General features: G+C 46.5%; 1 protein-coding gene and 1 long non-coding RNA gene across 4 annotated transcripts in view; one reads left to right on the forward strand and one right to left on the reverse strand.

Annotated features, from left to right (window-relative positions):
* The window catches only part of LOC106746627, a 32,691-nt gene extending 31,016 nt beyond the window's left edge, over positions 1–1,675 (reverse strand). Inside the window, exon 1 of the long non-coding RNA XR_001374608.1 lies at positions 1,606–1,675. This is a non-coding gene — a long non-coding RNA (uncharacterized LOC106746627). The remainder of the gene's footprint in view (positions 1–1,605) is intronic.
* On the forward strand, positions 1,075–12,553 carry LOC106746626 (protein krueppel-like). Of its 3 annotated transcripts, XM_014623409.1 has the most exons (4): positions 1,076–1,630; positions 4,202–4,886; positions 5,285–6,084; positions 11,605–12,553. In XM_014623409.1, exons 1-3 carry the CDS (start codon positions 1,591–1,593, stop codon positions 6,069–6,071), a joined length of 1,512 nt encoding a protein of 503 aa, XP_014478895.1. In that variant the 5' UTR covers positions 1,076–1,590; the 3' UTR covers positions 6,072–6,084; positions 11,605–12,553. The 3 variants fall into 3 exon arrangements, with proteins under 3 accessions (XP_014478896.1, XP_014478895.1, XP_014478897.1); XM_014623410.1 differs by lacking the exon at positions 11,605–12,553 and having other exon boundaries at positions 1,075–4,106; positions 5,285–6,318; XM_014623411.1 differs by lacking the exon at positions 11,605–12,553 and having other exon boundaries at positions 1,077–2,081; positions 5,285–6,318.
* The last annotated feature ends 15,048 nt before the right edge of the window (positions 12,554–27,601 follow it).

Here is a 27,601-nt window from a genome sequence, read left to right on the forward strand (position 1 = left end):
CATTCTTTCACTTTTTTATCGCGACCGAGCGTGCGTGGAGGTGCGGTTGTGAGCTCTCTCTCTCGGGCACGCGCCGCGCGAGCAGGTGAGATAGCAGCACGCGTGCACTCCTAATTCCTCCCTTTTCCCTACCCGCGGGGGTATCGCCGCGTTTCCTGCATTCCCCCATCGCGACTGAACCGGGACGACTCTGTGCGGAGCATTGTGCGTCGCCTTATCATATCCGGAAGTCGCGATGTTATCGTGGAAAATCTAACGCGCCAGTCAAATGATAGCTTTTTTCGCAAATATCTACCTTTTCGGTCTCTTTTATTCCACTTGGCTGTTAAAGACTTGCGTTATTCTCTTTTTCTTCGGTTAAATCAAGCGGTTCATATGTAATATTTATTCGATATCGTTGTAATTTTTTCGCTACAAATAAATCGACCGATGATACTCGTTTCTACGCATTGATCTGTGCGGCCTTTGCGCGATGTGATAGCTCGGTGGAAGACTCCAGACGCGACGTATCGCCGCGCAATTTGTATCGGGCGCTTTTGAAATATTGACAGCTGCAGCGAACTTTTGCAAAAAACGCGCCACTATGCGCGCGGAACTGTCAATATCGCAAAAGCGGTGTAGTTCAGCAAACATCGAATAATAACGAATGTACATGCTCGTGCATATATATTTGTATCGCGAAATGAAAGAGAGGATGCGCGAGATAACCAGCGCAATGCAATCGGGACGAGCGAGCGAGAGAAACAATTATCGCGAATGGCAAGCGAACGTAAATGACGACTTGAAATCGCGCACAGTTTTGAGAGAATCAGCGCGATCAACCGTCCATTTTTAGAGGATCTTTTACACTCTTTACGTTTCTCATCTCTCGCCCCCCCCCCCCTTCGGGACTCTCTCTCTCTACACGCGCCAATCCCTACCCTTAAAGATCACGGTCGCAGGTTCACCCTGTCTTGGCTCACCCCTCCCTCGTCGCGCTTGCTCTTTCTACGCGGCTCTCGGTCCGTTTCTCTCTCTCGCTTCATCCTCTGCACGTGCCAACTCGCGACCGGAGCGGCGTTTTACGACGGCGTGCGCGTTCGGGGTTGCGTTCTGAGGGTAGTGCCGAGCGGCCGGAGAAGGGAACGGTCTCGCGTGGGGGGAAGATCGTAAAGGGTGGGGATTGTTGACTACCTCTGCTCGGTTGGACTGTCAGTTAGTATTGGGTTAGGTCAGCCCATGGAAGCATCGTTGATTCGTTATGCCTATCATCTTTCCGTTCGGGGTTGCTTGTAGATTAGAATAGTAAAAAATTGTTAAAAAATCGCAACCCAGAGCGAGATAATCCCTGTCGACGTTACGATTCGCCGGCTGAGAGAAAGAGAGCGCGCGGATCACCCTCGCGCGTGGAGCGCGCTCGCTTGTTTCTTCCGACGGGGAAACGAAAACAATCGAAGACAGCGGTCGCGACGCGGCTTTTGTTTTATCCGCGTCGTTAATGTAGTGCTGTTCCGCGTCTTTCTTCCCTTTCCGTCGCGGAAGTGAGTGTGCCGGAGCGGAGGAAGTGCATGGAGTGTGATTGTGAGGAAAGTTGGCATCACGGATCTCATAATGGCACTCTCTTACCTACAAGACTCGCAAATTGACACAGGTACGATCCGTGCACGTTGGCTGGTATACTCAGGGTTGACCGCATGTCACCTAGGAGAGAGGCAGATTATTTTATTTTATCCCGATAAGATCTCATTTCTATACGTGTTTTCGTAGTGTGACGTGAATGATCTCGCGTTAACGTCAAAACTGTTCTTTCTGCTCTCTTTCGTCTTATTTTCAGCCTGCTCTCGCATCTTCTGCATGATTACCGAATCTCGAGGTACAGTCGCGACACGAATAAGTACGTTTCGCTCGCAAACAACTGTGTGGCTCGGATTTACGATCGCTCGTGTCTCTCTGACCGTTATTATTTCTGACAAAATGGAGAAAGTAATCGAGGAGGAGGAATTCTGATACCAACCGACTTCCATTGATGTCTTCTTCTTTTTGCTCTTTCATATTCTTGGCCAATAATCTTTCGGATATTGGCCTCCAGTGAAAGCGAAAACGTAAGTGGTGCGTCGGCGCTTTGAGGAATAACCGTGAAAAAATGAGAGGGGGGAACTGTGTGTGTGTGTGTAAAGTGCAAATGCACAAATATATATGTATATAAAGAGAGAGAGAGAGAGAGATGGAAGGCGAGAAGAGAACGATTTCGTAGTTTCTTAAGAGCAGCGCGACTACTGGCGCCTCGCCAGGGTCTAAAAGCGCTCGCGGCGACACAACGCATGTACGTTGTGACACATTGTAAACATCGATAAGACCCAGGGAGAGTAGCGAAATCGGCCGCCTGAGGATACGCAAGGGGAATAGTCGGGAGAATGAGATTCGCCGAGAGGTTTCGCGAGAGACTCGCGATGCGCGTATCCAAAAATAATCGCCGCGATTGCTTCGGCACGCCTCTCGTGTATCTTCTTCGTAAACGCGCTTTTCTCGAGCCGATCTTCCCGCTCCTCGCAATCGACTCGTGATTTCGTATATTGTATTGCAACAGTTGCGGCAATACTTAGGCCGGTATTCATAGTCAGATCTTATACTTAAGATCGTCCTGAGTTCATCTTCAGGTGTTGTACGGATCGTTTTATTGACTACATTCGAAGATGAACCTAAGTTGGTTTTAAATGTAAGATGATTATGAATGAACCAGCTTAGAGCGAAGCGATACACTGTAATGTGTTTATGTACGATATACGAAATTTCCTTTAATAAAGCGAAGCTTGTATCGAAACAACAGGTAAAATCCTTGTCCCTGTGCCCTTTGACCGGTCAGATCAAACCGCATCTTTATCATTACGAAATCTACCGTATAGTCACCGCTAAGTATCAGTCAGTGAGATGTATCTCGAACTTATTCGTAAACCCTTTTCACTCAACTTTTACCCTTCACAGTATGACGTCCAGTTTTGAACAGTCTAGCCACTCTCCGAGCGCTCGAACATAAGTGCACTTTAAACCAGGGCGGTCTAGTTGCCGATAGAGCTGCCGTAAGATAAGACTACAAGGTGGAAGGCTCGAGGTAGAACTACAAGGGTTGCGCCCAATTATAGGGTAGACACAGGCAGCAGGGGCGGTGCTCTTCGCGTCGCGTTGCCAAGAAACGACGATAGTAGGCTGTGAGGATCCTGGTCGCCGTTGAGGGAATTTTCGGGCGGAGGGAAGAAAGGGGGAAAAAGCAAGGCGGAAGAAACGTCGTGGCGCGCGCCCTTATTGATTCAACGACGCTGTCTCCTCTTTAAATAGTCCGTTAATTAGCGAACAGCGGCCAAGTGTCGGTCATCGTTCCCTTACGCCCGATTCCACCTCGTCGGAAACGCCTCCACCTAGTTTGCTTCAGACACATATTATAATTTCTCAGATTTCAGTGTAATCGCATCGAATATCTTGAGATCGCAGGAATGAGCATGTTGATACGCCGTGTAGACAGTTTTCGTAAGAAAAAAGAAAAGAAATTAGAGAACTTGAAGCAATCCGTGTTTCGATTTTCGTTCAAATTGGCTCGCATACGTAACGTGAAACGGTAAAATTTGGAAACGTCCAAGCTACCGAATATAAAGTGAATCGTAATCGAATCTCGTGGTCGCGCGCGACAAATCGGAAAGAACCAAGTCACGCGTTAATGACTGCCGCCTCCCCGTTGATTTTCAACGCGACGTCGATTTTCTTCGAGGGCTTGCGCGCCGATAAAGTCGTTGGCCTCAAGTCGAAGAGGCGGTACGCCGGAGAACGCGTAGGTGGAGATAGCCAAGTCTTATGAATGAACTCTCGTGTACGAGAGTGTGAGTGAATGGAGGAGGATCCAGGGAATCTCACGTGTGAGCGACGTGTGTGGGAGGAGGGCACGTGGTAGGGAAGAGAGAAACAGAGGAAAAGAGCGAGAAGGGGGGAGGGGGGAGACGAATAGGGTAAAGAAGCGCGATGAGAAATTCTCATAAAATTCGCCGTTTGATCTGCCGATATTCCGTCCTCGTAACTGACTATATAACTGATAATATTTCAGCGTGTTTTATCCAACACTATAATGGGACAGTGTTTGGGTTAGTACTTTTATAGCAGATCTTTTTCGCAGGAAAGCGGGGGCGGGGCAGAGTAAAGGGACCGTAACTACAAAATGTACTTTTGTTGAATACAGGTCTTCTAAGTGGCCAGCCTCTCACTATGAAGCCGGACTCGGAGAAGAAACCGCTCATAAACAAAGGCAAGAAAGCGTCTCAAACGTTATTCCCTGCAATTGGCTCACCTTCACCTACGAGCTTATTGCTGACCCAGCAGCAGCTACTCGTCGCCAGTCGAACTGCAGCGTTTATGGCTGCAGGTTTACCGGTATCGCTACACACTAATCCGTCGCTCTATCATCATCATTCTCACATCTTCGCTAATTGGGTGCCGTCATCACCCTCGTCGCCTACCACCCTTCAGCACCCATCGACACCGCAGGCATCGCCGACCGTAGGGACGAGGAGCAGCACTCAGCACAATCCACCCAGTACTATTACTAGTAACAGCAACAATAACAACAAAAACACCAACAATAACAATATGGTGAACGAGAGCGACAGGACTGGCAAAAAGAATCAGACCACCAAGAGGAAATCCGCTAAATCGAAAACGGACACAGCGCCACCACCTCCTGCAGAGGCCGCGACCTCGGCCAGTCCAGTTCCTACGATCAGCCCTGAGGCGGGAAGGGACAGCAAAGACAAGGTGTTCACCTGTGGAGTGTGCTCGCGATCGTTCGGTTACAAACACGTGCTGCAGAATCATGAACGCACGCACACCGGCGAGAAGCCGTTCGAGTGTCAGGAATGCCATAAGAGGTGAGATATCTCGCGATTAATTTATCATTATTATTGTTTTTATTGTAATATTTGGGAAGAGAAAACGATTGGGACTCGTTCAACGCGGAACGAAGATTCACCGCGTCATTACACCAAATTAAAAATAGTATGTCGCTACAATTGCCGCGATCAGCGTTTTATCGGCCGTTCCATCCCTCCTTGATTTATTTTATCATATTATATATAACGTATATAATGTTTTATTTCATTATATTATTATAACTGTCGATGATAAAAAATTGTTTTATTCAGAGATGTATTTCAAATATCATGAATTTGGACGATCAATTATCAGATGATTGCCTTCACACTATACTTGCACTATGTTTTTACACTATATATTGTTACATAATATTATTATTATTATTATCATATAGATTTACCCGGGACCATCATCTGAAGACACACATGCGACTTCACACGGGTGAAAAACCGTACCATTGCAACCACTGCGACCGACAGTTCGTTCAAGTAGCGAATCTCCGTCGTCATCTGCGAGTGCACACTGGCGAGCGTCCGTACACTTGCGAAGTGTGCGGGGCCAAGTTCAGCGACTCGAACCAACTGAAGGCGCACGCGCTGATACACAGGGGCTTGAAACCTTTTGAATGTAGTACTTGCCAGGTACGATTCAGAAGGCGACATCACCTGATGCATCACAAGTGCGGCACAGGCCACCCGTCTCAAGCTGAATCACGACCGCAAGCTGACTCGCAGTCGAACACGAGCGAGGATCCGGAGGATATTATCGAGACCGACACGCAATCGGATGACACAGACAGTACCGCGCACAGCGCCAAAAAAGTCAAGGGAGAGAGCCAGCAGAAGTCGCCGAGTCTAACGGTGGGTCAGCCCTCGGTACCGCTCGATCTATCCGGGATCAATCTGATTCCCGTCAATCTGCCCGAGCAAACGGAGCCCGAGGACTTGTCTATGTCCGCTCGCCGATTAAACACGGCTTCCAGCAGCAGCAGCAACAACAACAGCGGCTCCTCAACTACTCAGAGCAATCCCAGCAGTGATGCTGTCAAAGAGGACGATGAAACGCGTGACATCTCCGCTACCAGGTCCAGCGGTCTGTTCTCACGACAGCTACGGCGCAAAGGCAGCCGTCGTCAGGACATGAACGCGCCCGGCAGCTCCAAGGACGATCTCGCGTCCTAGTGGGATCTTATTGGTACGTAGAGAAAAGTACCCTCTTGTCCCCGATGTCGGGCGGCATCCTTCTGCTCGAAACGAGCATTGTCGCGAGTCTTGTCGGCTGACGAAGAAGAATGCGAGCGTCAAAGCGTGACATACCGATTGTCGTACGCTCCAATTTCTACCTCGAGTCAAACTGGATCAGCCATGCGTCCGCTCGCACTGATTCACCGATAGGTCTCTATATCGATTCACGGTCATTATATTGTTAAGATGCTTTTTATAAATATATAATTATAATATATATATATATATATATATATATACTACATATATATATATATATATATTATTGTACCGTACGAACGCGCGGATACACTAATACCAAGCGACAAGTCTATAGATATATAACCTATAGAGTGTGTAATTTAAAGGGAGAGACAAATATAAATTCAGGGACATATTTACTGTTGACTGTTTACTTAGACTCTGAAACGGTGTTTGGATGTTCAGATGATTCAGTGCGAGCCGAGAAGCGCGACTCGTGACGGTGAAACGGACGGGCAAGTGTATCTCATCATATCCGCATCTGTTGGAATTTCGAATCTATAATAACCACGCGTATATGTTTATACATGTATATATATATGTGCGTATATGCGTCACGGTACAGACGAATTTGTATCTTCATGTTTTTTCTTCTTTTTTACAAAATGAATTTTTTCTTTTTTACAAAATTCTCTAGAGACAACTATGGTTTTTATTCTCATCAGACGTATGATACAAGAAATAAACGTCTGCGCCGTTGACGCACATTTGCATAGGGGTGATTATAGATTCGACGTTCTAGGAAAGGGAAGATAATAAAGAACGATGTACACGCGAACATTTCCTCTCGGAGTTCGCCCCGTCGTGCGCAAAAAGATGCTTTTGCGTTGTTGAATATATTTGGTATACAAGTTCCTCTGACAGTTAAAATAGCGGGGAGGAGTGACGACGGTCCGTCGATCCACTGTCGCTATATCGGGAGTTCATGTTTTTCTTTTTTTTTTTTTTTGTGCTAAACGTTTATAATACGTTATATTCTCGTTATATGTCGTTACTTTATTTAATCGTTTTGTTGAAACTGAGATGCGGACCTTACTTTGATCGAACGCGCGCTTTCGCAATCAATCGGCGTATAGTGATTCTGCCCGTCGAGTGTCGCCGTCGTCGTCGTCGTAACGTTCGCGTTCGAGATGTTCCGTGTACCAGCGAGAAATAATCTCGGCGTGCACGAGACATTGCGTTATAAATAAATATATATATATATATATATATATACATATATATACATACATATATATACATATATATATATTTATATGTATATATATGTATATGTGTGTGTGTGTGTGTGTGTGTTGATCGTTTAGGAATTAGGATTTAGTATTTAGGATTTAGGTACGTGACGAAAATCCCAACGACAATCAAACGACATTCGCGAAGCTTCTTAACGCGCAGGAACGATTGGTCAGACAGCGCACGCGAAAAATGATGTAATGGAAGTAAAGCAATCAGTTGTATTCTCGTAAGTTTGACGATTTTCCCACATCCCCGCCGTCCGCAGGATTGAAGACACCCTTTTTCTGAACATGCGCGCGCACAGCGGAGAATCGCGATGATTAGACGAATCGATCTAAACCGACCGTCCTCACCTCCGTTACCTCCTACAGTTTCATCTTGCTCATACAGAATGTGGCTCGCATAATCGAGATCTTCTCCGATTTCCGTCTCCTTATCCATCGTACACCCTGCGCCCCATCAAAGATCCCCTCAAAGAAGAACCTCTGGTCCTTTCATTCCAGTCGGCTCAGAGCGCGTCTTTCGCACGAACCAGTTTTCGCGACGATACACCGGTCCGTCGAAAAATTTGCAGCCGGTCATTGGTCACCCTCGAGCCCCATCTTCTCCTCGACGAATTCAATTTCCGTTTTCGCGACGAAGGTACATCTTATCAATTAGCGATCATCGCCGAGGCAAGCCAACAGAGCACGATCCGTCTCTTTACGCGGATTCGACGAAATTACACCAACGTCAAAAAACATCGACAATACATCAATATTATAATCTCTCAATCATATAAGTGTAATGTAACTTGTACATAAGTTATATTGTTGAGTGGGAAACTATAACATTATTGTAATCTTTGTCGGTGTTTACTGGGTAAGACCTTTCCTTTCCGGTTGCATTGCACGATGAACGTCTCTGGCGATTGGGCTGCGTGACGAGGGAAAGGTTTGGGCATGTTCGGGCACAAAGGGCGGGCGCGGAGAACCACTCTCGATTAATCGCGACGCCTCTCTCTACGCGACCAAGTCACTCTACAGGTCCGACGTGTCTGCCGTACTGTCGCGCGAGATGAGCGGACCGGTTCTCGTCTTGCCGATTGTCGCGAACTGGCCACAAGCAAATTCGTTAAGCGCTCTCTGTCATGGCACCACTGTACGCTCGTTCGCCTGTCATCGAGAGGCAAAGAGGGGAGGAAGAAAGGAGAGAAAAAGGGAAGAAAACAGGAGGAAGACACCGACGCTCTCGCTTGTGAATTCGCTTCTTATGCGATCCTCTCTCTCTCTTTCTACCCAAAAAGGGAGGGTTGATACACTTTTCTCTCTCTTTCTCTATGTACAATAAACTCGGGAATTCCGCATGAGATCTGTCTTTTTTTCGGGGTCGCCTACCGACCTCTCTCGCCGTCTATCAATGGAGTCATCGATTCGTACTCGCGCAGCCCGATAATGCACATCAATCGGTTTGATATCGCTACTTTGAGGTCAGGAAACCGTAAAAGTAACGATTTGGAACTGGAAATTGATTGGTTCAATTAAAAAGCAACGACGTTATGTTCTTTTTTCTTTTTCCCAACTATCTTAAGAACAAAAGGAAATACGTCATCGCATAGAAATAATCGAACACACTTTCGACGGCGCTTTCATGTCGAGCGAACGAAGAAAGGCGATTTTTTACGCAAACAAGACGACCGGCGTGTGGGAAAACGAGGAAAGGAAGGAAAGACACGGGAAAAGAAATCAGGGCATAGCAGCCGAATAGATCAACAAAAGAATAAGTGAAAATCGTAGACCTGCTCCAGTTTCGTGAAATATGCGGGGAAAATGCAACGCGGCAGGGATGCCGCACGAAATTGGTCACAAGAGAAGTGCTCGATCGGAATCTCCTCGAGAGAAGATAAACTCGTAATAGGAGCAAAAATCGAGAACGTAATAAAATAAAAATTCCTAAAAAATATTTGCCTTTTCATGTATACATGTCGAGTACGAAAAACAATGCGGAAACTGCGAGATGAAGAAGCTTGAGAAGAAGTTGGCAGCGCGGTAATGCGTCACTTCCATTCGCTTCTCTTGTCTCGCTTTGGAGACTCGTGTGACGCGGAACCGGCGAAAGATAAACGAGGGTAATTTGGGCGAGTAGACATTTTGAAAACGATATTCCTGCAAAATGCAAAAGAGAATGAAAAGACACCCCCAACCGTTGTTCTGCTCTATTTTTCCTACTTCTCCCCAACCGTTGTATCCCGAGGGAAGACCTATACATGCACACACAGAGGAACATTCATGCTCCTCGGTTGTAGCGGACGAATTGAACTGCGAAGTGTAGGTGATCCCGGAAAACGTAACCGACCTGACTCGCCACGGAACAATGAGTTCGGATGGCCTTGAGCTTCGGCTGTCAGGATAACGAATTTGCATGCAACAACGCGGATATAAATCAGGCGAGCATTGAGCGATTGCGTAAGGTCTCGAAGAGAAGGTGGGGGTCGACCAATGACCGGCTGCAAATTTTTCGACGGACCGGTGTCGTATCGCGAAAACTGGTTCGTGCGAAAGACGCGCTCTGAGCCGGCTGAGACTGGCATGAAAGGACCAGAGGTCCTTCGTTTGACGGGACGCCGGGTGTCCGATGGATAAGGAGACGGAAATCGGAGAAGATCTCGATTATGGGAGCCGCATTCTGTACGAGCAAGGTGAAACTGTAGGAAGTAATGGAGGTGGTGAATGGAGGTTTAAATTTTAGATCGTCTGGGGGTAACCATCGCGATTCTCCGCGTGTGTGAGTGTATGTGTGCGTTCGGAAAAAGGGTGTCTCTAATCCTGCGGACGGCGGGGTGAATCGTCGAACTTACGAGAATACAACCGATTGCTTTACTCCCATCACATCACCTTTCGCGTGCGCTATGCTAACCGATCGTCTTCGCGCGTTAACTTGAAAAACTTCGCGAATGTCGTTCGATCGGGGTCGCTCATGCGTGGATAAAAAAGATCGGTTGGATTTTAATGTGACAACAAACGCGCGAACCAAACGCGTTTTGGCCAAAGGAAATGGGATTTCTGGTCATCCGTTTCCTTCGGCCAAAACGCCTCCGATTCGTCGTTCGTTCGTTGATTCAGCCGATCTCTTTTCTTCGTGCGGCACCGTTCTTCGATTCGCTCAGTGTTCGCGGATGCGATAATTCACTCGCTCTGAGCGTCATCGGGGGCGATTTTAACCCGACCCGTATGTAACGATCCACCAAGAATCATAATCGAGTAACGATGGATACACCGCGTCCTACTTTTGTTCCTAAACGTTCGAACCCCGCGCCGAGCTGAGGGAATCCTTCTCCGCTCGGAGCGATGCGCACGAGCATACCGCACGATGTTGAGAATGCAAGAAGTACCTTGAAGGATATCGATTCCTAGCTGATAGTCGATAATAGTCGTAGACCCGAGCGCTAACTTGTAACTTATGTTCCTACGGTCCCGTCGATCGGACCCTCTTTTCTCTTTCGTTTCCTCGCTATATCGACCGCGAGATATATCGACGAGAAGAACCACGCGTCAAGTACCAAGTATCGTGTTAATGAATAGAGTTGTCGCTTGTTCTACCTACTATCGTAATCATGATTGTTGTTGTCCTCTTACTCTTAACGTGCAAGAATTAAGTATACATATTATATATTTGTGTCAAATAGCCGTAACGTTGTACCGATACGATGTGTGCTCGTGAACGGAATCGCGTGGTACGGACGGTTTAGATCGAGATACAGACAGGAAGAGGGAGGAATGTAACCCGCTACGCGGAGATAATGCGAGGAAATCACCATATAAGGAGCGAACAAATTAGACTTGAAAGATACATCGTATGTGATAACAAAAACTTGCCCTTGGATATATACGGTTTGTTTAAAACCGGAAGGATTCGGGATATCAGCACTGAGATACGTAATCCATTGTGTTTCGAAATCTCATAGCTGATCTCTCTTTTCTCGCATCTCACTTGAACATTTCTAGTGGCGTATCCTGTTATCATGTCGGGGACCACGTTGGAAATTTCTCGAGGTTTTCCCGATATTATCGTCCTCGGCAGGAATTTGACGGATGATTAGCCCGTGCGCGTTTCTTGGACCGCCGTACTTCGCGATACCAGTTCGTTCGAGAGAATAATCTTACGTACCTATCATTATGTATACTTCTTTGTATATCTACGTGTAACTAAAATTATATTCTATAATTTTGTACAGCGAAATCGCGCGGGAATACGATCCAGCCAGACCACCGAGCGAGCGTGTGCGCCGATCTCCTTCCTCCGTGCCGTCGGCGTCCCGACGGCGCGTCGCAGGCCTGCTCGAATTCCCGCGTGCGTTTTACGAGATACGGTACAAATTCAGACCTTACGCCTAAATACTTGATGAAGTCGATTGACACACGAAGTCTCTCACGAAGTAATAGATAATAATCTCGATACGCCGTAGCGGAAGTGTGACGCGCTCGCATTACGCGTAGAAGTATCGCGAATAGTGCTCGCCGCGGTGCTCGTTGTTGGCGATTCACTCTGGGATCTCTCAGTATCTCGGCGACGTACGCTCCGCTCTGTTCCGCGCGAGAGCCAACTTTTGTGGGTAAACATCGTTCGACGCGCGCGCGACGTACAAACGCGAACCGCAAATCAAGTGGCACTGAATGTATACTATGAAACTGACACTACCTCACCAGACATCTAATATATCTCTCAACCACAAGACTGATTTTATATATATATATATATATAAATATATATATAAATAATATTCTTAAATAATCTTATTATTAAAATAAAGAGAGGGAGGGAGGAAGGAAGGAAGAGAGAGTAACGCAGGAAGGGCGAAGAAAAGAGAAATGAGGCGTAATGGCGATTAAGGGGAGAAATATCGTTAGTACAAATATAATATGACCCGTTTTGTAAGTATTTCGCGTCTAAGGAGTAACATTAATTGTAATTAACAATTATTACTACATCGCTGCCAATTTCGAATTTCTATTGTGAATAAAAGGGGAAAGCGAGAGCAGGTGTCCTTCGTATCGTATGTGTTTACTCGTAATTTTCGTGCCCCGATCTCTGCAATCACGCATACTCAGTTATCTGAAATGTTCTATCGGATTGACTGGTCTGTGAAACTATTTTTATTATTAAAACTCACTGTTTCATCGTTCTCTGTGGTCTGTTTATTCGACGACCCGTCCCGCATGCGACACGTCCGTTAGGCCGAGAAATCCAAGCGCGCGGTCTAATAAATCGTGCACATTGCGAGAAAAAATATCCAAAATATAAACAAATTATTTATTCGGTGGATACTAATAACATGCTTACTCATATCACTATGCATATTTTATACTGAAAAGTACATGAGAAAATGTACGTTTTTCTGAAATCTATAACTCTTCATGAAAGCAATTGTTTATTCTACTTAAATAGAAGAACTTAAAGAGAGATTTAAATAAATATGTTATCAGTACTCATCGAGTGTTTTTTCTTATTTTTTAATATTTCTCTTTTTAATATTTATTTTTTTAATATTTCCTCTTGCAGTGTACGAATTACAGGAATATAAGGAATCGACAATTTTATAGTATGTCCCAGAAAAGGTGTCAAATGAAAGACGTTATTTGTGTTTTGTTTTATTATTGATTACTCAAAATAGACTCTTTGTGAATCAATGAACCTTTCGGATGTCCTGAATCGAATCGTAACGTGATCCTTTCACAGCCAACTTTAGTTTTGGGAATAGCCAGAAGTCACAGGAGGCTAAGGGGTGTGTAATTTCGAATCTGAACGACTCTGAATTTCGATGTTTTTCACACGTAGGTGATTTGGTATTCGTACGTCGCCGGAATCCCTCGGAGTCATCGGTAAAACATTATCATCGTGAATACTGTTATTCCCCGGAGAGGACCGGCGACTGAGACGCGAATAAAGTGTCGCGGACGTTACAAAAGCGATGATATTTTTACGACTCATCCGAGGTTGCATCCGTGGATTCGCTCGTTGATTCAGGAAACGGAGAGAGCGCCGCGACCGAACTGGGGTGAACTGGTGGGGAGGTGAATACATGCTGAAAAACCGTCTCTTTCCACTCTCTCCCGGTGTGTGTTTCCTCCCCGATGGAGGACTAGCGCGACCTGCATTCAGCTGTGCCATTCGGGGTTAGCGAGTTTCCAAAATCTAGGATTCCATGTACGCGCGCCAGTGTACGTCGGATGAAGCTGCAGGCGTCGCCGAAGGGCTGAAGAGAGGGGTGGCGCAGCCGCGGCACAGTGACACATTATGCCGTAATATGGGGGCACGTGGCAGATGCAGCGGATCCAGTCAAACCGAATCGTTCGAATTCATGGACCAGCATTCTTTCCTTATCTTGTGCATTCCGTGTTTTAATTAATTTTCATTTCGTTCGCCCGGATAACATTCGCGGTACTTATTTTACACGACGCACGTAATTAAGCTAATTACGATTCACGAAAAGAACTCTTGAGACAGATGACAACGAAAGCTTAAAAGGATACGAAAAAGTTTCTAGAAAAATATGTACGAAAAATACAAAAAGAGTAGCGTCACATTCTTTGAATTGCCTCTACGTTATCGATTATCAAATCTGTCATCGATTTTGGCATCCCCTTAAAAACCTCAAAATAATATTCTCGGCAAGGGAACAGTTCTCCAATCGTTACATTTACTTCCATTGAACTGCCAATAGACTAAGTGGTTCCAAAATATGTGAATGTATTTTCATAGCGATATAATTTTAATTTCAACCTCCCTCGCGACACCTATTAACGCTATTATCGAGACCATCTCAAGTCTCATAGTTGTTGCAGGAGAAACGAGCGAAAAGGTAAGCAGATACTAAATTCAGAGCGAAGGACCAAGGGGAAAATCGTCGCTTTTCGTTGCACAACGGCGCAAGCGTATAGGCTTACTCCTACGGCATTGGCTCCATTGTGAAAAAACTGTGCCAACACGTCAAGGAAGTCTGGCAGCACGCGACAAAGCGGACGGGCGCGCTCAGCGGCGGCGTTTCTTGCGCGGCATTGAACGCCGCGGAGAGAACTGTTTTGGGGTCGAAAAAAGCGCGCCCGAGGCTCCCCCGGGATCTCGCCCGCCTGGAGTACAGCTACAAATATGGGTAAACATTCACAAATTCGATTGTGATCGTGGCCGCGTAAGAAGCGTCTTCCGCGAAAATCGCACGAATTCGCGAATAGCGCTTGCTGCGGGCATGCCACTTTGTTTGTTTGTTTCATTCTGCGCTGCCTCTGCCAAAACCTCGACCTGCAGCAATGACACATATCGAAATTATTTCTGGCTCTCACGATGCAGTTTAGTCGCGCCGACAATGTTCGTCAACAATGGACTCACGCGAAAATATATGACGTTACATGATACGTGAATTTTCGATTCGGTATGTCCCGAAATCTTGCCTCTATGTTCAACCTCACAGTATCTTAATAACATAATTGTTGAAACCGCTGATCACCGCTGTCTAGTTATCGCGACTGAGAGAGAGAAACCTTTAGGAGGACAGACGATGTGTGTCGATAAATTTCCCGAAATGCACCGCAACGAGCGCACCGTAAATTTCCTCTCGCGGCGTCCCGGTTTGACCGAAGACGAGGTGGAAGAATAATGACGACGTGTGCCACGCCACGCGTCCCTAAAAGGGGCTGCGGAGAAGGAGGAGGTGGAGGAGGAAAGAGGAGAGGACTCCCCTTTTCCGCTTTTGCCTCGGCTCGCCTTGTTTTTTGTCTTTCTGGTAAAAAAAGCTCCTTTATGGAAGCGAAGCGCGCGTGCTGTCGCGCGGAGAAAGAGGAATGAAAGGGATCCTAGACTGCCACCCCACCCTGGGGGCCTTAGGTGGCCCCGCCGTTGACAATGCGCCAATCCGACGTCCCAAGAAACGCGATACCATTTACCGGCGAAACCCAAAATTACGTGAAATCCCGGGACGCACGCTGCCACACGGGGTGAACCACCTGGGGGTGGGCCGCTTCTCCAACAGTTCGTAAGTACGAACGCTCGACTTATGCTGTCTCTTAAGCTCCTCTATACTCGTTCTAACTATTGTCTTTGCTCGATGACGTCAGAAGCGAGGAGACGCATGCTAAGAATTCTTGCGGTATACACTCAAATAAATACATAGAATAACATTTGTAATCGAATCAGCGCCTTAGTAAAATCTTCACTTTTAATCTATCTTTCCTCATGATTTTGTCAATGTTAATTTTACGCTTATTTATTGTTAGAGCAAAAATACTCGGAGCATTTTACCAGCCGAGACAATTAAAGTCAAAGTTCAGAAGGCTTATCAATAATCCGATAACAGAATTCTATGGTCAGAAACGTCTCTAATCGTGACCATCGTATAACTTCCGTTTTATCGTGCTTTTTTTTCGTGACCCTTGTAATCCGGAAAGAGCCTATATTTAAATAGCTTCCGGTTTAACGCCAGAGCCGCCTATTCTCGACATGTGTCGTAAAGAGTCAACGGTCCTCTTTCAATATCGTCACTATGGATGAGCGAGGACACATGTAAGGGCTCTCTCGTTTATCGTTTACTTTGTTTATTCTATGTGACAGTAAATAATGAGCTGCTTTAGAATGATAATCATATGTACAGAATGTGACAATCATATTTTTCCCTTTTCAAATATTCCATGTTATGCACACTATCTCTCTTCCGTCGAGAGATAAGATTATCTCTCTCTCTCGATCTATCCTAATAACCAATAATCGCGGAAGAAGCAGCTCTCGTCCGACCAAAGCGGTCGAATTCTAGAATTCAGCCGACCACACGGCGCCCTGTAATATATTTCCAAAACTCGTTTTCCACGGATCGGGAAGGAGAAAAAACGGACAATAAGCTCTCCCGTGTGGCCAGTTCTCGAGTCCTAATTATACAGCACACGCGAAATAAATGGGCCTTCGTTCTTCGAAGCACCGTTGGCTCTCGGGGCACGACTGTTCGATTCTCGCGGAGCGGCACGCGGCGCGTTCGACCGACCGACACGCCATATGGCGAATCCTTTTGCCACCACTTAAAATCGCTAGGCATTATAGACTTCGTGTCCCTTGAACAATTTTTCGTCGCGGAAGAGCAGGTGCTATCGCTACGATGGCGACGGTTTTCTACTAGCTAGAAAACAACGTTCATGACTTGTTAATGACCCGTCAAAAATTATTGTCGAAAACGAAGGTCTTTTATATTCGTATTCTTTGTTATCGGGAAATAATCCCTTTGGTATATAGTAAAAAAAAAAGGACAGTTAATTATTCATAAATATTACATTTAAACATTTTGGTACAGCAGACTGAAATCTAAGCATTGATTTATTTAATTGGCATATTTTTAATATTCTTATCTTTTTAATAACTTGCATATTTTTCATATTTATCTTTTTAATAACTTGCAAATTTCACTAAGTGGTTTGTCGATATTATTAAGACCGTCATATACGAGTAACAGAGCCAACTCACACGTATGGGTGAGGTTTAAGTGTTAACATACGCTAACGAATAAACGGAAGATGAATTTCATCAAACGAAAACGTTCGGCGCGCCGCATAAATCGGATTAGGTTCGCTCGCATGCACGAAGATACGCCGTAGATATCTCGATGGCGACTGATAATATCGGGACAGTGAGCGGGACACTTTCGCCCGAGACGATTCTCTTCACCTGCTTTCCTATCTTTACGACTGCGCTATTTATCGGCCGTCATCTTATTCCGCTAATACTTAGAGAAGAAGCTCACCTTTCCGAGTGACAGGTGCCACGAGGTAGTTAGTATCCCTTCTATCGAAACCGTAGGAACATCTAATGAATTCGTTTGGAAGTGGTCGACCGTAAAACGGCCGCGGACCAAACGTAGAACTGTCTCTCGGGGGCAGCTAACAACATGTGAGATAAACGATTTTTCTCGAGAATGCGTTTAATTAATATCAAGTGCGTTCAACTATTGTAATACCTTCAATTAATTTTGATCATCAATTGACATTGCTTCGCGTATGATTCTATTTTACCACGTTGTTACGCGTCCCGATAAAATTCGGTGCTTCGATATAATCGCTACTTGGACGGTGAAACATACATGTGCCAAGATTACAGATGAACGGCACATTTCCGGTTGAAATTCGACCGGTCGAATGAAATGAAACGTTAATACGACAAACCGGAGGAGGATGATTATAATCATCTGCACGGGCTTTCGCAATACCCTGTGCATTGTATATCCCACCAGCACACGTGGTACGACAGTGCGTTTTATGAATCTTCCATCACCAGGTGGCTATAATTTTAATGAACGGTGACGTACGTCTCGAAGTGTCTGTCTTCAAGAGCGCCGATCGATTCCCATGTCCATATATACCCAGATAGACCCAGATAGACTTGCATGATTGTCACGACGCGCGATTGTGACAGCAACTTTACAATCTTTTCATCATATTTATGGAGACAAATAGGAAGATGGGAATATCTTTATCAAATCGACGGAAGAGAAATTTAAATAATTTCTTTTTACACACACAGGAACACAACTTTGACGCATCGCGTGATATAAGGCAAGTAAAGTTGATGCCAAATTTACGTGCGCCCGTCTATCTGGGTAGCGATCGTCACGAGGTTGGCAGCGACCGCGACATCGAGCTAAACCATTACAGGAACAACCACCCTCCGAGTTCGGAAGCGCGAGTTAGCTAAGCAGTCACGTAGCCGCGAAAAGTGGCGGCTGCTGCCGTGGGTTAGACGTAAAAGTAAGCCTGGCCGTCGTAAAGACGTGGATTCGAAACGATCCGACGCTTAGGTGACATCGGCCAGCAAGGGCTTTCCGAGCCCCTCGGGGCCCACCCCACTCAACAACCCCTGCGCACGGTTGCAACTCCGCGCGCATCGTCGCGTTCGCGCCAACACGGCTTTAAGAAGAAGCACTTCTCCCGCTCAAAAAGGCGACGTGAAAGCGGCACTGTCCGAGTTTACCGAGTTTACCGAGCATCTCCTCCGCGACGACACTCCGAGCGCTCCGCTTTGGTTTACCTTCGATCCGAGAAGTTTTTCCCGAGAACGTCGTTGTCGTCGTTGCTCTCAGCAGCAAAGACAAATACAAATTTGTAGCTCGGAAAGTCGATCGGAGGGGAGAGAGAAGGATCTCGATGTCCGTTTCTTCCGTTCTCAATATAGAACGTCCCGTAGATTCTCCCCTCGTAGGTGTTTTCAAGTCTTGGAAATCTCTCTGTGAGTTCAACCATGAATTTCTTTCTTTAAGCGTCGTATGTTTCATCGATGCAACAGAGCACACAGTGATATGTGTCGTTTGGAAATGCTCGAAAATTGCAAATGAAAATTAATGCAAACGTTGATTGAGTGTGCAAATCAAGCATATGAATCGAATTGAATCTTTGATAATATGCCCGAATAAATTATGATTACATTCGATTCGAACAATTCGCACACTTCTACTGTGTGACTCAGTTTCGTCCTGAGTACGGAAATATAAGCCCGCTTTTTTCGTTCACTTCTCTCCTTCTGCTTCCCATTGTCTTGTGCAGCGGCTTTTTGCCTTTCCAACGTATTCTCAGCGCGGTCACGTTAACGCGCGAGAGTTCAAGTTTACTCGAGCGTCTGTACTATAAAAGTGCGACGGCACTCTCGTACTGGGAGGTCTCTTTTTTCACAGAATATCTCAGGGCTATCGCCGTTTGTCTTAGCTACGAAGTATTACAGCTGGGAAACCTGCCTTCGCACATTATTACATTCTTATTTGCATTATCTCGGTTCCTCGTGTCTTTGTGTCGTCTGTAACCCTTCTCAGCGCCCGTTATCGCAAGCATTAAACGAATTCCAAGGTACGGGAATAGCAAAAGAGTATTATTAGGCTGGAGGGATCCGGTCAAAGGGAATGTAAAGGAATAAGAAAGAAGAGCGGCGGAACAGGAGGGGGAGGGGGGGAGGAGGGCGATTCGCCCAGAGCATATTCCGGAAGAAACCGTGGCCGTGCCTCTGAAATATGCATCGACTTACAAGCCGGAGAGGTATTCCAAAGTACCGACCCTCTTCTGAGAATATACGAGCGCGCGATCGGAGCTTCATATTTCCTGATTTGGGGGTGAATTTAACTCGCGGGGCCCGATATCGTCTGCGAAAGGACGTGTATCACTACACACACACCGTCGTGACAAAAGTCCGCGTTCGTATTTCGAAGAAAGCACAGATCGAGAAGATGACGATCGATTTCTGCGTGTCTGTGTTTCGGTAGCGACGATGCAACTCGCGCACGGAATGTCGTGGTGCGCGGGTAATCCTTGCAGTTAGCCGAGGTGAAATCAAGTCAGCCCGGAAGAATCATTTCGCGAATTCAAATATCGGGTCTGACTAAATTGGAAATAAGCCTTTAATCATGCTTCTAGAGCCATACATTAAAAGAAAGAAGAAAGGAAGGAAACCGATTCGTTTTTAAATTTACGTTCATCGTGACTATTGATTAATTAAGAAAGCGGCAACGATGTTTCAAACGAAGCAGCAAGCTGTCAAAATGTCACAGCTGCTTCGAAGGTCATAAAAACGAATGCACCTGGTCGAAAAATTTTAGTAACTCTCGATCTGGGGGAATCGTTATGCACGCGTATAGTCAGTCACAAAAAAATAGCAACACTTTTTTTCTCTCCCGAAACTTGCATCGAGACCCAACAGATCGTTGCTAAGTGATTTTTACATAGAACGTTTTTTTACATAGAAATTTCATTGATTTATTAATTACTACTTCATGCTAACTGAGATGAATTATACGGTGTATGATCGCGAGCAATCGCGCTGCTATCACCTCAACGCGTTACGTGGTTTAATGGAAGTGAAGTTGCTGCAAAATTTACGCGTGTGTGTCTATCTGGGTCAGGATCGCGAGGGATGAATCGGACCGGCAGTCTTCCACGGACGAACGAGCAGACGCACGTTCGTACGGTGCGTACGGCCGGCGGACGTACGTACGGACGGACGGACCAACGAACGAACGAACGAACGGACGGGGTAGAGAGTTGCTATAGAAACACTAATTCCGTCTCTGTCGCACCCGCGCCGCGCCGCGGCGATCCCTGCGACCGGGGGAAGAAAAAATAGCGAGGGTGAAAAACCTGGGGGTGACTCAAATAAAAAAACGGATCAATATTAACTCTTTTTTCAGGGGCGGATGGGCCACCGGGTGGGGATGCTTCGGGAACCCCGCAGCCCGTTTCACCCCCTCGTGGCCCTTCGTGCCGATAACCCCGTCTCCGTCGCTCCCTCTCTCTCCTTCGCTTTCTCCTTCTTTTCGGCCACTTCCTTTCTTCACCCTTCGGATCCGCCGTCTCTCTCTCGCCTACACTCTCGAGTCTCATCCACCCTATCGGACTTCCTCACGAGCGAACGAGCGAGCGACGAATGTTTAAAGACGAACACGAAATTAGGTGTCCCTCGTCGACGACGGTGACTACGACGACGAGGAGCAGCAAAATTCGAAAGCGCCAGGACTGACCGGTCCAGTTACTCGGCGTCGTGCAAAGAATCGAGGGATGGCCTTCAAAGCCGGCGCGGTTACGATGCGTTGACCTGGTTACTTAAACGAGGGTTCGAATTATTCTCAGCAAGTGCGTGTCAAAGCAGTGCCCGCGCCAAAACGCCGCAGGATGAATGAAGTTGACCAAAGGATGCGTCGTTTCGTTCGCTCGTAAAACTAATTGACCGAATCGACGGCGGATACTCTTATGTAGCCGAGGAGAGATAATTCATCCGTCCGCGGGAACGATATCTCGATTCTCCGTTCGTCGGTGCACTTAACTAGCGCGTGTCATGCGTGTTCCTCAAACGATGAAAAATCACGATATAATGTAGTGCGCGCCGGGCTTCGCTTGTAGTCGATAGAGATCGATGTAGAGCGACGGATATTATTCACTGGTTGAATAACGCACGTGCGGGGAATAACGCACCAATCTCACTCGCCGATCAGCTTATCCCCCTATTTTTGAATAAAATACAAAAGCATGTGCGTTCGTATATTTTGCAAAAATATATTGTCACGTTAAAAAGTCTTTGAGTTTTTTCTTTCTTTAATGACTACAAGTTTCCGTAGGATTAGGAGTACAGGCGCGAAGGATTAATATTCTGGAGTCGATAAGCATCTCCTTAATTTGATTTATAATTTATAATCAGTATCCATCTATCCATCGTTGACGCACGCGAGAATGTGCCGATGCGCGCGTGTCTGATTTTTTACACGCCGCTATTTGTAGCGCGGCACGCGTGCATGATATTATCTACCACGAAGAGAAAAAAAAAAGAATCGTGCGCCGTTGGCCGAGTTTCCCGAAGTCACCGAGTGCGTCCTTGACTTCCGGCCGACCCTTTACAACCCTTCTTTGCATTCAGTGGCCTCGAAAGTCCACCCTTTCACCCTCCGGAGCCTCCGCTCGAGCCGATATGACCAGAGGAACCCCAAACAAACAGGCATTTCCATGGTTACGCGCAATTACCAGGGTTGACCAACGACTAACTACCCGCCTTTGAGCTTCCACCTTTGAGGACCGATGCGACGTGAACAAATCGGTCATGGGGGTCTCGAATCGGTTGGGGGGCTCCCGTCGAAAAAAAGAAATAGACTAGAAGAACACGACGGCGCGAGCCAATATGCAGTAAATTCGCGGAATCGCAAGTGGCCCCGATTTTTATTTATTTCCTCGCTCGCTCGCCGGAACCGTCCCTTTTATGGAATGTCATGGCGATCGTACGTCAACGACGTGTAGAAACTCCGCGTGAATTTTATTTCTCGTCTGTTATTCTCGCTAATGACTGCAGACTTGTCGAATCAAACACTCGAATTCGACGAGTAATTGTCATCTGTGTGCGTATTTAATGATGGGATATCATTAATATTATTAGAATTAAGAGAATGAGACTAGGAGAGAGAGAAGTTATTTTCATAATCCCTCAAATGATCACAGTTTCACGAATCTTGAATAGTTTATGTGCACTTCGCGCTAGAAATATCGACCCAGACAGCTGAAAAGTAATTTTTAATTAATTATATTCCCGCAATCAAAGACTACAAATAATAATTTACGACCGTGAATATGTGTCGGTTTAAGTGTGAAACTCATTATCTCTAATTTTCTCGATATCCAGTTGAAAATGCAGTTTACAATCCTCAAGCATCTTAAATATCACAATCAAGAGATACATTAAAAATTTCTCTGAAAACATATAGCGAGTTCCCGCGAGGCGATGGGGGGGGGGGGGCTTTNTGTCGATCTGTCATCGCGCCACTAACGCATGCTGACGATTCGTCCAATTATATTTCCCTTCTGCTTCTTTTTTTTTCCTTTCCTCCGAGCCGACGTTCGCAGTGTTCACGATACAGATAATGCTAACCCGTTTTTTTTTTCATTCCTCGGACAATGGCGTTCCAGTTCATACACGCTGAGAGTACCTTCAATTGTTCGCGCGCCGCCCCTATACATAGATGTATAGCTGCCGAGTAGCGGCGCAGAAAAAAAATCAATGGCATCGATTCTATCGGCATGCACGGACCCATTCAAGTTCAAGGCCGGCGATCGTCCCGAAATCAGCTACGTACAAACTGGGCATATGGCGCGTACGCTTTAAATTTCACTCGCGTGATTCGCGCGATTCATCGTGCGTCGCACCAGTCGCTTTAATCGTGATCCTCCCGCTGCCGAATTCACGTCGATCCTTTACACGCCGGATTTTACGAGGAGCCAAGGATCGGACTTCATCCGTGAACTCCGAACGCACCTTTTATTTACGCATTCGCAGACAATTCGCGAGATACCGCGTGAGAATTTCTGTCTTCCTTTCTTCTTCTTCTTCTTCGCGAGACTTCTTCGTTGTTATACGCGATCGCACACGCCCGTCGTCTTTTGCCCTTTTTCAGGCAGCTTCCAGCGCGAGCATTCACAATGGGAGGCTTGTATAGCGGATGCTTTATCGCTCGCTGGCCGGGTACCATGGTGTACCACCGACTGATTTGCATAATAGTGGCCGTGCGCGGAGTCATACGAGTCGCGGATACCCGCGGCTACGGAGATTTATGCAGTGTCTGCTCTGCTCGCGAGCGAGCTTTGCGCGAACCGCGGCGAGGGGCTACAAAGAGCACGATAAAATATAGAAATGAAATAAATAAAGTTGAATGCATTCAATAAAAGTTGGGAGCAGAGATAAATAAGATAGCGCGATGACTTCGCGCAATGGTGCGACGTTAGCAAATTTCGCGGCCTAATTTAGATAAAAGAATAAATAAGAGAAAATATAGGAAATGTCGAATGTTTCATTATTTATTTGTTATAATATATAATACAGCGCAGTGACTTCCCGCAATGGTAACGATTTTTTCGATTCTAGTTTAGCTAAAAAAAAGATAAATATGTAGAAATATAAGAAATGTCGATATTTTGTCGTATTATTTGTTTATTGCAAGTTGAATTGAGTACAGTGACTTCGCATAATGGTAACGTCACGTATTTTTGCATCCTAATGTAAATAGAAAAAAGAAAATAGACAAGTATGGGAAAACGAAAAATATAGGTATTCAATTAAAAATGAAAAAAGAACTATTTATTTCTTGCAGGCTGAGTAAAGTTCGTTTTGTTTCTCCTACATTTTATTGTTACACCTAATTACATCTCGGTTCGAGGCCGAGGAGAGAAAGTCGTCCGCAGGCTCGAGCGGCTCGGAATCCGATTAATCCGGGAAAGAAAGGCGAGCCGACGGGAGGAATCGATCGTTATTCCGGCATAATTAATTATATGCAAACGACATAAACGAATCAGGGGGATGATTTATTCGCGCGAACAGTGAGCAGATGTAAGGCCGATTTTATCGCCTCGCGCACGCGCTCAATGATCTTCGGGTTAATTCGGCGCGATCGTGAGAGAGCAAATCGCGACCGGTTTCATTAGGGTCTTCTCTGAAGGATCGTGATGAATCGTTCACGCGACGCCGTCGCCGATAGAATTATTAACGCGATTTCGAGAGGTCCGTCCAATCTTGATGCGAACGGAGTATATTCGCAAATAAGAACTTGAACACGCCGTATTTAACGCCGTGTATAAATATGCAAAATATGACGCTAATACATTCGTGAATACATATTGTAACTTATTCATCCGTTATTCGCGAATACATTTCGCAACCCAATTCTGCATCCCACGAGATCAATTGTTTGCCCCGTCACGGTGACCTCTCCGTCACTATCCTCTCGAGAGGAAGTAGAGGAGATGGAGGAGGAGGGTATGGAAATAAAGAAGACGGGTCTGAGAAGACACGAGGTAAGGTGCGACTGCCGATGTCTCGCGGCCGTAATTGCTACTGCCGAATTAAATAAAAAACAGACGGGCGGACAAACAGGGACAAAAGGGGAAGAGGATGGACAGCAGGAGGAAGCCGTCGAGACCGGCCTGCGAATCAGCAGACCTTCCCTTGGATTCCCCTCCCCTCTTTGGGCCTCCGGACGAACTACAACGGAGGGTCGTTGTAGTCGTCGTCGCTCTGCGCGCCGGCTAACCCGGCATATCATTACCCCTTCGCCGCTCATCCCTTCGCGAACCGCCCGTCGTCTTTCGTGCAGCCCCCCCCCCTCTGCCCGTCTCTTCCTTCTCCACCTCCTCCTGCTTCTCCTCTCATCCCGATCTCTTCACCCTTCCATCTTCTCCGGTAGCAACCCTCCGTGCTTCGATTCGCGCGGGGCAGCAACCCCGCCGCCACGCGGTGGGGGCAATATGGCCGCTCTTGCACGCTGGATACATTACGACCGCGTTGCTTAATTACGCAAGATACTTTTCTTCGAGGGGGACGGGTGAAAGGGCGCGCGCGAGAGGGAGCTTGCTTATACCCCGCTACTCTTCCCGCACGGAAGACATGCTCCGCTGGAGGCGGAAGGGGATTGCGGGGTCAAGAGGGTGTTTCGCGTGTTCTTTATTTCTCGGCTCGCTCTTGTTCATCGGTGGTCGTCTCCTGCGCTTTCTCGGCGGACGAGGTAAGACCGGGGGATGCGGCGAAAGCTTGACGGAGCTCGATCGAAGGTGAAAGAAAGAAAGAGAAAGAGAGCGGAGTGTTCGTTCACAGAAGCGGATAGTTAAACTTGGTTGTCCGTATCGAAGTATCTTGCAAGAACCCGTGGTGGGCTGTGTCTGCGGGATCTTTTACAAAATTCTGCGACGACGCAGCAAACAAATACGCTCGTTTGAAATATAAGCGGATTTGGATCGGTGGGAGACTTTAATGATACAGTGAGGATGATAAGGATGGTTGTTACAAAATAAAAAGAATCACAAGCCTTTCTTCATAAAAGTTTTAACTTCACGGAAACAAAGTTTGGTTGAATTTACTTAATAGACCAAACGCTTTTTGGTCAAAGAAATTTGTAGGAACCAAATTTTGGGTTATAAGTGTCAGAAATTCCGTTTCCTTCAACTGGAACGCGTTTCATTTTTGTTTATCGTCTGGTAAATTCAATCCAACTTTTCTTCCCGTGTTACATACTGTAACAATAATTTACAATTATCACACACACAGAGAAAAGATTTGATTGTATCAACATGACAGCGAAACGAACTAAATGCGTTTTGAGTTTATTGACAATAATTTTTTTTCTGTGTACGTGCCAAATTCTCTGTTGTAATAAAAGAGACACCTTAAAAAAAGAAATGTCGTAAATGTCACTTTTTACCCAGGACGTGTGCTACTTTTTGCTCAAACGCTGTCGGCAACGCCGTGAGAACGATTAATCGGTCCTTTAAACTCCTTACCCCGTCGGCACGGCGCGCGTAACCTGGTACCACCCTGACTGAACGCATAATACATGCACACGCGCTCTCGCGGGGTGCCGACTCGTCGCGCATACGGCCAGCATTAATCAACCGCCCACCGAAGGAGAAAAAACAAGATCCATAAGCCATCAACTATTTAGACCACCCCGCGACGCACCCGATCTCTTGCGCGCGCTCCGACGAGCTCGTAAACGCGCGAGGCCGTCTCTGAAAAAAAAAATATTAAAAATTAATATCGCAATTTCCCACCGACAGTGTCTCCCGCGCTCTCGCGAGCGGGAAGAATACGACGGCAGTACGAGGAGAGGGAGGGGGAGAAAGAGGGTAGAAGGGTGGATTCGCGACGACGTAGAAGAGAGCGGAGTGCTCTCTTCGCGCGACGTAAAGCATAAAAAATAATGCGCGCGTAAAAAGGCTACGCCCGGCTTTTGGACTGGAAAAGGGTGCGCGCTCGCTCGCCGCGTAAGGAAGTTCACGGTTTGAGTAACGCAGTATGAATAATAGAGAAGAGAGGGAGAGGGGGAAGATAAGAGGAAGAAAGAAGGAAAAGGAGGGGAGAGATCCTAGGAACTATGCAAGTCGGAGCGAGGTCAAATGAGAGGCTATTAGCGGATCCTACGAAAGGTGTCCGAGCACTGCGTCTCGGAAAACTTCGTATTCCTGCAAAGCGCTCCCATCGGCCCACTTCGCGATCGACTTTCGGTCGGAGACTCTCCGGGATCGCGCGCGCGCGATCTAAAAAGGAGGTATGTACGACGGGATGTACTTTCCGCGTTTTCTTCCAGACGTTGCATTGTGTCCGGCCGATATTGCCGAATCCTCATCTGTCGCCGCATATCCGCCATAAACAAGCAATCCGTTTTCGCCTCTGCACCACCGCCCAGTTGGCCCATCTCCAGCCTGATATACCGACTGAGTAAATAAAGTCCCCGGAATTCGAGGGATCCGCGGTAATTCGAGTCTCACAAATTGGAATCTAGAAATCGATCGGGACTGAAGGCGTGGGAGGCGCAGCCGCAGGCGGATCGAAATACTAATGGAAATTCGTCCTCTACCCGTGGATCGAGATACGTGTCCGCCACTCGTGGGACGAGCACTCCGGGCAACCCTTCTCTCGTCGACGACAACGACCAGACTCGTCTCGGTTCCTCCGATCGAGGGGGCTGGTCGCGCGAATCGAATTTAGGGAAACCTTTTTTTTTTAAAACATACATAACACGTCGATATCCCCCCCCCCCCCNCCGGAATATTGTGCGTCGCGTGAATAAATTATTACGCAGCGTTCAGAATCGCTTCGGCTTTGAAGAATCAAGCGAACGGCGGCACGGGTCGTCGAACTCTTTCCCAAAGCGGAGTCCGAAGTACAAGAAGCGACACACGAGGCGAAAGGATTCGTCCCTT

Source organism: Dinoponera quadriceps, unplaced genomic scaffold (genome assembly GCF_001313825.1).
Source record: "Dinoponera quadriceps isolate SergipeBrazil2010 unplaced genomic scaffold, ASM131382v1 scaffold2076, whole genome shotgun sequence".
NCBI lineage: Eukaryota > Metazoa > Arthropoda > Insecta > Hymenoptera > Formicidae > Dinoponera > Dinoponera quadriceps.

Coding starts and splice junctions, on each gene's coding strand:
- LOC106746626 (XM_014623409.1), top strand. CDS start 1,591: ATGGCACTCTCTTACCTACAAGACTCGCAAATTGACACAG. Junction 1,631..4,201: donor AGACTCGCAAATTGACACAG/GTACGATCCGTG, acceptor TGTTGAATACAG/GTCTTCTAAGTGGCCAGCCT. Junction 4,887..5,284: donor TGTCAGGAATGCCATAAGAG/GTGAGATATCTC, acceptor ATTATCATATAG/ATTTACCCGGGACCATCATC.